The sequence below is a fragment of the Xiphophorus maculatus genome, chromosome 15 (genome assembly GCF_002775205.1).
Source record: "Xiphophorus maculatus strain JP 163 A chromosome 15, X_maculatus-5.0-male, whole genome shotgun sequence".
Lineage (NCBI taxonomy): Eukaryota > Metazoa > Chordata > Actinopteri > Cyprinodontiformes > Poeciliidae > Xiphophorus > Xiphophorus maculatus.
Window position 1 is genome coordinate 6,275,439 of NC_036457.1, and position 12,360 is coordinate 6,287,798.

Here is a 12,360-nt window from a genome sequence, read left to right on the forward strand (position 1 = left end):
ATCTCCCTCCTTATATTCAGCTTTTCTTCTGGTCTAATAATCATGAACTATTACCTGTGCACTAAATTAACAATTCAAAATCAGTCACCTTATGACCACAGTGTTAATAATGTATATGTCAGACTTGTAATTAGAGTATGGCTAACCAACACAGAGACTAATGTCCTAGTAAAAGCATTCTGGCAGAGCTTCATAAAAAACTTTATGCACCTTAGTAGATTCTGTTTGTGTGTTTTTACATGCAGCATGGTGAGGCTGAACTAAGGTGAAATTAGGCCAATAAGCAAACTTTATATTAAATAGTAGCCCACTTAAAACATCCTGTTTTTTAACAATTTGGCTTGTTCATGTTTAGCCGTTTCGCCTTCTCAATTTCTTCTGTGTTTTTCTCTTCAGATTGAAGATATTGTCACTCTCATCCAGGACGAGACCGAAGGCCTGCCCATCAGAACTGTCAAAAGTTTCATGACCAAGATCCCCAGTGTTGTTACAGGTAAGAAATGGAGTGAAGAAAGTATTTGGCGGAAATGACAGAGTTGGACTGACAAGCTCTGCGTGGTACAAACATTACCTGCAGAGATACACAACTGGATGACAGTAAGTGTCTGGTGAACAGACAAAACGACATCCTGGGGAATGCTCAGTTCTTTAGTTCAGCATTTTTTTGGAAAGCTTAAAAGCTGTGAGAAAGCCTCTTTTCTTTTTTTATTCCTCTGTAACTTGTCAGAGGGAACATGTTTAACATTTTTCAATGGGTCGCCATCAAAATGACTTCTAGTCATAAAAGAGTTATTTTTTTAAATATGGCTTTTCCAACAAAACTCACTAGTCAGCTGTGAATAGTTCAACTTACTGCCCTGCTTTAAACCTGCCAGTAAGCCAAATTCTCCTACTCTAGGAAACCGTAGGCTAAACTATTGTGCCAAGATTAATACCTTCTAGGAATGCTTTTTTTGCACAATTTATAAATGTTATGTAAATTATAAAATAATTCTGAAATACGAAATTTTGGAGCCACTCAGTGTTACCTTCCTATTTCTCCTTGAAATGCTTCCTGAGTTGCTAATGAATTAATTTGACATAATTGAGATTTCACACTACTTTTATTGAAAATATCTCAAATGATTAAGCCATGGCTAGAAGATGATTATTTAAAAGACCAGCTAGAGGAATTTGACTAAGACCCAGAACTTGACAAGCTACATTTACATTTTCACTTCTGTGATAGAAACATATATATATGATCTTTGTGTATCTTTGGAGCCAAAGTGGCGGTGCTGTCAAATGTGAAATCTTACTACAGCAGCTAAAGAAGAGTAGTTGGGGAAATAAACTGAAGCCAGTTTGGTTTCCAGTTTGGAACTGAATGTTTAAGATGACTTTCAAACAAAATGTGCCAGAAGTTTTTGCTGTTATGTTTTTCGAAATGTGTGAATCTGTTAATTTGGTTTTGATAAAGATATCGAAATCAAGTAGCTGCTGATACAAACATTTACCCAATTAGAAGTCATATTGTTGTATAATGTGATAAAACATAAGGTCATCTTTTTGACTTGGGAATTTTCCACAAATATCCAATTCTGATCTTATAGTTACAAGACTGATTACATTGTGTGTGAATTGTGAGACAGTTATTTTTTGTTTTTAAGCATATGCACTGACTGATGGCACTTTTTAAATTTCGTTGTTCTTGTGACAATGACAATAAAGATTTATCTTATCTTATCTTACATAATGAGTGCTGAAATGTTAAGATGAAGGGATGGGCTGTAGCAGACATCAATATGACGCTGCTAAGCTGTTTGTGTGTTCTTGACTTCAAAGTTAAAGTCTGATATTTCAGTTTAACCAATCTTTTTATTTTAGAAATTGTAAACATTCCTTACCTTTGTAATTCTTCTAACAAGCTGCCAGCATTTCCATACTCTACATGTTCCATAGCAAATAGATGTTGAAAGCCCAGAAAGATCAAACAAAGTAATTTTTTTTAGAATTCATCCCTTCTATTGTTTGCAAAAGCTTTTTTTCTGCTCCTCTGTAAAACATTGAGTTTCATTGCATGGAGTTTTCTCCTCTGTTTTCACTGCAACAGTCCAACACAACTTGGAGTCCTTCAAAGTTTTGCACAAACCAAAGAGCTATGTTTTTCTCCTTCTCAGTACTGAAGTATCTCTTGCGGGGTTCAGTGACAAGTTCTGCTTGAACATTTAAACTTTTTGGTTGAGGTATTGCATGTTCCTTCTGGTTTTGAATGCTGAGCAGCTGGAAGGCGTTTTACTCTTACATTTTTTTCTTTTCTTTTTTTTTTTTTTTTTTTTTACCTTAGGACAGTTATAATGTATGTGCAACTATGGCAACAAGTTATGGTTACAACCCCAAACCATAAGGAGTTGAAGTGGAGCTTTCATGGATGTAGAGCGAAATCAAAGAACAGACAGAAAAGAAAGAAGTTCAAACCAACAACTGGTTTTATGTCTGCTGTCTTAAAGTTGAGGTATTAACTTCTCATGACAGTCTAGAAAGTTTTATACAGCTACAGTCTTTGTTCAGAAGCCTTGCCTACTCCTTCCTGCCCACACCATCTACAATGACTCCTTAAAGATACTTTGATAATCAGGCTTGCAACATTTCATTTTCATTTGGAATAAATTAAGTATTTTTTATTTAACTGAAATGTCTAGAGAATATTTGCCAAAATATGACCTGCAGCAACACAGCAAATCGAATGTAAAGCTAAGGTGACATAAACTAAAACCTGTTTCTATGCCGTTTCTGGCAGTTTACTGAAATGGCATTATATGTCTAGATACTTTACATGGCTGCAAATTGGACATGCCATGATGATGATAAAGGGATTAAGTCAGTAAACACAGAAGAGAAAAAGAGTGGGTTCAACTAAGGAAACTAAAAACGACCATCTCAACAATAACAACAAACATTAAAAAAAGCAGATATTTAGATGAGTCACACCATTTCACTTTAGTTACATTTCATTCTGGTTATGTGAAAGCTCTTCACCTACTACACAGCAAAATATCTGCATAGCTGAAGAGAAGGTGGGAGGACAACATGTAATTAAGTGTTTGGGAAAGAAACTGTAAGAGCAGGAATGGAATGAGTAATGTCCTCCTACTATGAAAGGACCCTTAAGGAAGGCAATCAACTTTCATCTGCTTCAGTGCTGTCAGTGCTGTGAGTCTTGCTGGCTAAAATTTGTAAATACAGTTTAAAATCAGATATAAAAGACACCACAAGCTTGTTGAACTGTGATAGGGATGTACTGTATATCGGCCACCTTGTCAGTAGGATGTGTTTGGAAATCGCAGGAATGATGCATTGTGGGAGGCTATGAAGCATCTTAAACAAACAATGGAAACAAAGAGAAGCTTTTAACATTTCCCTGTTTTCTGTGTCATTGTCTCAATGCAAGATGTATTACCCAATATGCCATGAGCTGAGTGTGTCAATAAACACAATTACCACAGCAGTGGATGAATGTGTAGAGAAGATGCTGATACGTTTGCATCTGTGTGCCTTAGCCTGGGAAACTAATGAATGATGGGAAATTAAACGGCATCTCATTCAGGAGAGCAGCAGGGAAGCAAAAAGGAGATAATTCTCTCCGGGAGAAACAAAAAGGCTTTTTAGGCTTTAGGTTTGTCTAGGTGAGATATGCACATTACAACATATTGATCTTCTATGCATGAAATTTTAAGGAATTATTTTTAGTATTCTTAATGTGCTAGCAGCATCATTCATCTTTTTATATATTTTTCTCCCTTTTTCTAATTCTGAAATTGGTGTAGGGATGTTACAAAACTCCCAAAAGTAGCCAAAGTAAAATTTATTTAATTAAGCTCCTTTTTGTATTTTCTTTTGCCTCTTAGAAAAAATCTTTAAAATTATTTTTAATTATGCAAATCACATGGTTTTATTTTCTCATGCAGGTGCAGAGATAGTACAATGGCTGATGAAGAATTTGTCCATAGAGGATCCAGGTATGCTCACAAAACGATATTTGTGTTAATAGTCAAACACTTCACATTTGAAATGTCTAAAATAAACAAAACATTCATAGACTTTTGAATGTTTGCAGAATATTTTTGTAGCTCAGATTATACAAATAGTTTTGTCTTTAGATTATGGAGTTTTACATAGGAATATTATTTTCTAAGTTTGCATAATTTTGGAAAAGGAGAAAGTATTGCAAATATTTGTATTTCTCACTTTATTCCCTATTCAATTTGTCCATAGATGCTTTATCTTAAATTGTGTCCTCTGTAGTAATATATTCATAATGCATTTATGTTTCGTGCTTCAAGAATTGCTTGAAAGAGCAGGGAAAATGAACACCAAATTGAGAAATTTTATCATTAAAATGCATACAAACCTTGAAGTTAAGAGTTTAACATTATTTAGTGATAATGCCCTGATCCAGGAAAGTAATGATGATGATTTTTGTTTAATTGACCATAGCTTTGTTTAATAAATCAGTGTTTCAACCAGCATACCCCAGAGCACAAAGCTAAAATAAGTCCTTTGTAGATGCCTGGAATCTGACTCTTATTTTAAGCTATAGCTGTTAATGACTGTTCAGATTTTTGTACTTCAACTTTGTGCTCACTAAGAGATCACCACGTTTGTAGACTGTGCCTCACATCCAACGGAACAGTTTGATTAGTACACTTTTTTTTTTCAGCTGAAGCCATGCACATCGGGAGTCTGATGGCAGCTCAGGGATACTTTTTTCCCATCTCTGATCACGTGCTGTGCCTCAAAGATGATGGAACTTTATACCGCTTCCAGGTGAGAAGGAAGATCAATTATGCAGAGAAAACACGAGAGCAAAAAGGAAATGTGCCTAACCTTAACAATAAAGTCATTGTTCAAAGAAAATGTAACAAGATAAGAGGACCAGGAGAACAAAGGCATATTAGAGAGGGGAAAAATATTGTTTTATATCTGATGCTGTGTAAATGTACTCACATATTAAGTTTTGAACATTCAAGAAAGCCTTTGAATTTAATAATAATTCCTTATTGCACTTTTATTGCAATTTTACAGCAACAATCAACAAAATATTACACCAAAGGTATTAAAATGTTAGTTTTGCAACTGTTTGATACAATGCAATCGTGTTTTTTTTCTTTGAATTTAAAATATGTTGAAATTGTCTAAAATGATGCGTCCTCGGACGCTGAGGACCAGTCAAGACCGCAACTGTGGAAATATCACTAAACTTACAGCATACTGTTCAGTTTATTTGTTAACGTGTTTTCACTGGATGCAAAACGCACCGATTAAAATGCAAGCAATAACTTGACTTACCAATTATGTGTTTGTTACTCTCCCCCTCCCCACCTTTCACTCGCACGCGGCACTCTGACATGCGCAGTGGTTTTCTTTGAGCGGCAGAAGATGTCTGTCTAATCGTCAGTAATAGAATTGCGCTGCATAAATCACAAGAAATCAAATGGCGACAGCTAATTATGCAGCGCTTCTCTTTCACAGACGGTTTGGACTACGTCTAACGTTTTACGTCACTTAGAAAAGTAAGCTCCGTTGACGTGATGTTAGCAAAGCTAGCTGTACAAAGATACATAAGCATTTGTGATGGAAAAAAAAGTCACTCACTGCGCTGAATTATTGTGCGGAGGTGTTGACTAACGTGTCGCATATATGGGACAACACTGTGTCCAAAAGTCTGCAATATAGTGATGATACATTCACAAATGATCCGAGTCTTCTGAACTTCTCTTTACTAACAAGATAGGACTGGAGCAGAGCCGGCCCAAGGCATAAGCAGCCGCTTAGGGCCCCAGGGGCACAAAAGTTACAACAAAGTTACACCCTTGGTCTGAGTTTGAGATTTTTTTTTGGTTTTCAAATGAATCACACAATAATTTCCATCTGAAGTTACACTTTTTTGATGGATTTTGATTCATCACAGATCACAGCTGGCAGAGGCAATGAAATCACAAATCCTGTTTTCTTGAATTTCATGATACAAAAGGGAAATAACTTGTGTATGTCCTCAATTATAAACCTGTATGAGGTAAGATCAGTGTTATCTCTGTGTAGCATGTTCTTTGTTCCTGTAGAGCTTTGTTGAAAACAGGAGCAGCAGTTTAATTAAAGCAGACAGCAGTGCACTGCGGTGCTTTGACCTTCATTCTTGTCTTTCAAAGTGAAGTGGAGAAGCAGGCAGTGTTGGAGGGGGCCAAAAACATTAATAAACGACATCAATACAGATTCAAGTGAAGCAAACAAGCCACAAGACAAAGAGTCACATAATAAAGAAATCAAGAGACAAGACTCACAGTCTCACCCTGAAAGGACATTCACAAATCTTTTATACAAAAATGTCAATCAGTATTTTTTTAAAGAACACATGGTAGTGCATGCACATACTTAAGTCAGTTCAACCCGTTATTCTTTACACCATATTGGCCCAGATGTAATTTATTTTGTTGTATCTTATATATCTGATTATTGTATGATGTCACAGTAAAAAAAAGATAAATAAATAAATAAAGGTGATTGTCATCTCTTTGGTTTTCCAAATATTTTTGGATTGTCTCAATGTCTGGATCAAAGCAGGATAACTGATTTTCTTTTATTGTTTTGCTTTAGGCGCCATATTTCTGGCCATCCAACTGTTGGGAGCCCGAGAACACAGATTATGGTAAGAATGGCTTTAAATTGTAATAAATTTCAATTTAATGTTTTTGTGCAAACTTGTAATGCTATTTTTTTGCAAAACCTTTTTACAGGTCTGACAAAAAGGCTATATTGCTAGAGAAAGGACTAGTTACATTAAATAACTGAAACGTTTTTCAAATATTTTAATTTTACTTCATTTGAATGTCTAAATGCTTCAGATTCACTGCTTTGAAGAAATGAGATCTGATTCCTGCACTTTGCATGAGATTATCTCAAACCATAATTCAGTTTTAATTTGATATGTTGTGCGTTATCTGTAATTTAAACAGGTATTTTAACATTGAAACAAAATGAATACCTTTACTCATCATAAGCCTGAAAGAATTGACCAAAGAAGACAATCCCATGATACTTTACTTTTAAATGTTGCTGCACCCCTTTGTAAATTTACACTGGAATATTTTTAAATATTTGAAAGAAATGGTGGAGACAGAAGACATGATCAATTAGGGTTTTATTTTAATGAAGTACTTCTTTAAATTAGGAATTTAATGCTGATATTCTGCTGATGCAGTTTGTCCTGATTAGTATGCAAACACATAGCTTCATTAGGCTTTAAGCTTCAGATGGAATGAGTTTGATTCTCACAGGATGCCATCATTTCTCTATGATCAGCAGTTAGAGCAGAACTACTTCTGCCTACTAAACAATCCTCGCTTCCACACATTCCTCTTACATAGACTCTACATAGTTATACAGTGCTAAAAAATATTCATAGCATTGGACTTTTAAATTTTGCCACTTAACCATAACTTCAATGTACTGTATTAGCTTTTGTATGTGATGGAGCAGTACAAAGTAGTACTTCATATGTACAAGTCTGTGTTTGTCTTTCTAAATTGTAGCTAATTTAAGTGTGGATAAACTTTAACAAACATATATCGTGGCACAGTTTTAAAATGTTTTGTTTTATAAAAAGGTTTCTAATTAGCCTGTCAGGGTATTTGTTTTATGATGTTGTAACTTAAGCATCTGGCTGCTTCTGCAGTTGCTTCATGATCCTTAAATTACATTTTCCTTTTAAAGACTGAATGTATTTTAAAGGCTAGTTAAGATTTATCAAATTAGAAACTACATGCATCCAAGATAATCACTACTGGGATGTGCTAAATAAAGATCCAACCCCACTCAACATGTATTAAGGTTGCATTTAGAGGTAGTCTGCAATGAATTTGTCCAGGTTAATTATCAATCTGATTTCAAATGTTTGTTTTATTTCTATAGAGGCTTTCTCAAAATTAGTTTTTAAACAGTTTTTAAAAACTGCTTTAATCACTTTAAATTACTGAAGACTTAACTTTTTAAGATATGCAACCAAAATAACTGTAGTTGTTTCAGTTGTACTGACAACAGCTCTTGTTTGCCTGTTGAAGATTCATGTAATTTTATTAAACATTTCAGGTTTAATGCTAAACCTGCTATGCTGAACATACCAGCATGGTGGTGAAGAATGGCAGAAAAGTTGGCTAATGGAAAAGTTAAACGTGTTAATAGCATTTCTTATGTCATTAAATGTTTGTAATTTTACAGAAACATCAATAAATCTGCTCATATTTCTTTTGTTTGCTCAGTTAACTCTTTGCTTCAGGCTAAATGTTTGCAAATAGAAAAAGTAACTAAGGTCTAGTCTGCTGCTGCTGGAAGGGATGTTTAGGGCAACCCTCTTGGTCAATTTTACCATAGATACATGTTGAAATATGAAATGTGAACAGAGCTTTTAATAAAGTAAAACATTGTCAACATTGTTTTTTTAATGGTAGTTGAAGATATATTTTATTGTGTTGTCATAGTACCAATATCTATCAATTTCTTAGTATTGGTAAAAATGTATATGTAATACAGACAGAATAAAAGTTTTCCAACTTAATTTGTTTTAATATTCATACTTATAAATTATTTAATAGCAAATCTGAGTGTAAATACAAAGAAATACTTACTGAAAAACACTGAGACATGGCCAGCACTTCTGTGTTTTGAAGAGGACCAATAATCAATCCCCGTTCCACCTCCTGCACCATGTCACATGGTTCATGGCTTTGGATGAGGGTTTAAGATTTTAGATTATCTTCATAATCTAATAATCTTAAAAATCGTCAAACACCTTCACACTGATAATTCTCTGCACATCTACTTGTGAGAAAAGGCGCTCATGAGCCAAAAGTCTACACTGATAATAGGACACACGTGAGCTGAAGGATTATGGGTATGTTCTACTGATAAATTCCTGGTTTTAAACTCTTTTCTCAGCTATCTACCTGTGCAAGCGGACCATGCAGAATAAGACGAGGCTGGAGCTGGCAGATTATGAGGCAGTAAGTGCAGAAATGCTCTTTTAAGTTACAACTATTTTGTTTTGAGCAACCTTTAGGCAGGTGGGCTTTACCCCTCATAGAGTTTGAATCTTGGTTTTATTATTTATTCCCAACAGGAGAATTTAGCCAGACTGCAGAGGGCCTTTGCAAGAAAATGGGAGTTTATCTACATGCAGGCTGAGGCGCAGGTCAAGTACGTTTTTTCACCAAGTCAGCACATGAATATAACATGCATGAACTTCAGTTATTTACAATAGAAACAGACAAATAGACATTAGGAGCAAGAAGAAATTATCAAGTATTTTCACATCAACATCCATTCAGAATGGACCTTCACAATTTAACTGTAATGATAAAAAACACAATAGGAAATAAATTTTTGAACAATCTTTAAAATCGTCTTACCCATTTAGCATGAAGGTAAAAAAAATATACTGTATTATAGATATTTTCCCAAGTTGTCCCAAAGGTCGGACAATTTGACAGATTTTATCAAATAATTATGAGCTGTAACTATTTTTAAACAAGCACTGGAAATATTCCACACACCAATAAGGCAATGGTAATAACTTTACAAAAGGATTTCTATGGATTTAAAGAAGTTAGAGCATCACACCACTTATTTGTTCAACCTATATTTGCATCTCTTGATTGCAAATGTTTAGATTTAAGCACACAGTGAGCATTCATAACTATAGTACGTGAAAAAGAAAAGTGACCTTTCTAAAACCCAGTGTTTACTTCAGTAATTGTACATGAAACAATACAATAAAGCAGTTTCTCAACCTACTCAATTTTTATTTTTAAAAACTAAAACAATTTAAAATAATTCTTATTCTCACCACTATTCCTCTTCCATATCCTTGAGTTCTGACTTGAATCTTTGATGGAATGAGGATAAGGTGGAAGTTTTGTTTCCCACTGTTTCTCGTCTCACTTGCAGGATCGACAGAAAAAAGGATAAAACTGAGAGGAAGATCCTTGACAGCCAGGAGAGAGCCTTCTGGGACGTCCACAGACCAGTGGTGAATCTTTTTTTGACCAACTTATCCATTATCTGCAGACTCCAATTACAATCTTTACACTGTGTCATTGCAGAAACTCCTCAGGTGCTGCATGTACCACCAGTATTAACAGAAAAAAATGTTTTATATTTATTTTCCTTCAGCCTGGATGTGTTAACACCACAGAAATGGACATAAGGAAATGCAGACGCATGAAGAATCCTCATCGAGTTAAGAAGGTATGAAGTAAAGAGTCTTTACACACAAATACTTCTGATAAATTCTAGTTAAATTGTAGTTTTTTGCATGTGCCTCTCTCTATGTTGAGCAGGCACACCCTGTGACCAAAGATCATTTGCTGTATTTTGATATTTTTTCAGAAACCAAGGCTGTTTGATTTGAATTCAAACTGAACTCAAATCAGACGGTGCATAAGTTGATTTTTGATGTTCTTTCTGCTTTTTAGCAAAAGTGCTTCCATCTTTAAATTCTCAAAAAAAATGCAACAAAGGTGGGGCTAACCCAAGGCGGCATTTATGTAAAAAATACCCCACTAGCAATGTGAGAACAACCAAGTGCACATTTAATCAAATAACCTGCTTAGCTGTCTTTTTCATATGATCCAGTCAGTGTACGGTGTGGTGGAGGAGGGAACACAGTCACAGAGTCCCATACACACTTCGTTACACCACTGCCGAAAAGGGACGAAAGATGATGTAGAAAAAGAGGTAAGAATGGTGTTGACATAATGTATACAGCTTTATCCTGCGTGGCTTTTTATCACAATAACTGTTGTTTCATGAAACAGTAACACAAACCAGAGATGGGTCCTGCCAACAAAATCAGAAACATCTTATTTATTTATCATACAAATAAATAAACAGAATTTTTTCTTTACAGATCTTATTTCTGAACACCCAGCTAGATCGTCACTGTTTGAAAATGTCTAAAGTTGCTGAAAGGTAAAGAAATGTACACCTCACAGACAAAATGAAAACAGATATTAAAGAGCTAAGCCAGGTTTTTGCAGGCTGCACAGTTTCAAGATGACTTCTTTTCTCAGTAGGGAGCCAGTTTTAGTAATTTTTTCTTTGTTTTTTCTCAATTAATATATGTATTCATTGAGCATGTGCTATTTTCTTCTGTTACAACAGGAATAGAGATCATTTAAAATGTTGATGCTCCAGCTCAGCCTTTGGTGACTGCAGTTATGTGCAATAAAAAGAGGGAGAAAATAAACCTTTAGAAGTGTTTACAACACTTGTGGGATAAAAGTTAGAGACTGCTACTACATCTCTAATGGTGCTACTTCTGCTTCCACAATTAATTTGTTAATTCAAAATTCAGTTTTGAAAGCTTTTTTTTTATTACTGCCTGCCTTGATTTTAGAGAAAATTCTTAAAATATGAAGAATGGGTTGGTTACAGTGACACAAGATGGACACTTATTCTGAAGTCATTATTACTTTGTGGAGTTATTTTTTCATAAATAGTTGATAATAGAGGAGTGCTATCAGAGATTCTTATATTTTCTCTTTATTTTAATTTTTCTTCAATTGACACTACTGTATTTGATTTACATCTGGATTAAAAAAGTGACCTGGCTTCATCTTTTAACTATGATTCATTCAAATATTAACATCCATGTCTGTACATATGTACATAAAGGCTTTTTAAAGAAGGAGTTCAAGATTTGATTTTAGTATCTTACCAAATATGACACAACATAACATAGTAGGTGAGAGGCAACTAGAAGACTTTTGTTCCTGCAGAACCACAACTTGTGCGAGAGTTTAGTAACTGTATCAGTGTTTTATTATCTCATCTTTTTGTGTTAATCCATGTGTGTTTTTGTATGCCAGCCTGATAACCTACACAGAGCAGTTCATGGAGTATGACCCATTTGTAACCACACCAGAACCATCTAATCCTTGGACCAGTGATGACCCCACTCTCTGGGACCTGGAGATGAGGTACTAAAGCAGAAACATCAGTTTTTGCTTAAAGCCATTTAGTATTCACAGAAACTCAGAAAAAAACTGTTTAATACATCTGCACATTTCCTATTCAGATGTTTAACATTAGGGCTCTTTTATTTTTTATTATAAATAACTCAAAATGAATTAGACAGGGCTCCTGATACTTAAAAGTGACTTGAAACCATTTTTAAGTCATTTGAAATATTTTTAGCTGCTTTGACATTCAAACCATCTCACACCGGTGGGGTTTGAGTCAAACTGTTTTTTTCAAAAGAAGAAAAAATCAGAAGAAGGTATTGGAGCTCTTCAAGCCATAATTTAAATTCAGTATTTAGTGCCCAAC

The 12,360-nt window shown here is 34.7% G+C and overlaps 1 protein-coding gene across 3 annotated transcripts in view; it reads left to right on the forward strand.

Moving 5' to 3' along the window:
* Window positions 1–12,360, forward strand: part of LOC102236760 (regulator of G-protein signaling 6-like) — a 77,641-nt gene that overhangs the window by 54,580 nt on the left and 10,701 nt on the right. For all 3 annotated transcript variants that reach the window (XM_005805177.2, XM_023347290.1, XM_023347291.1), the window contains 11 exons: window positions 397–493; window positions 3,948–3,998; window positions 4,700–4,806; window positions 6,634–6,685; window positions 8,971–9,035; window positions 9,152–9,228; window positions 9,979–10,060; window positions 10,204–10,278; window positions 10,666–10,767; window positions 10,940–11,001; window positions 11,901–12,011. In XM_005805177.2, the coding sequence (XP_005805234.1) occupies window positions 397–493; window positions 3,948–3,998; window positions 4,700–4,806; window positions 6,634–6,685; window positions 8,971–9,035; window positions 9,152–9,228; window positions 9,979–10,060; window positions 10,204–10,278; window positions 10,666–10,767; window positions 10,940–11,001; window positions 11,901–12,011 (881 nt within the window). The remainder of the gene's footprint in view (window positions 1–396; window positions 494–3,947; window positions 3,999–4,699; window positions 4,807–6,633; window positions 6,686–8,970; window positions 9,036–9,151; window positions 9,229–9,978; window positions 10,061–10,203; window positions 10,279–10,665; window positions 10,768–10,939; window positions 11,002–11,900; window positions 12,012–12,360) is intronic.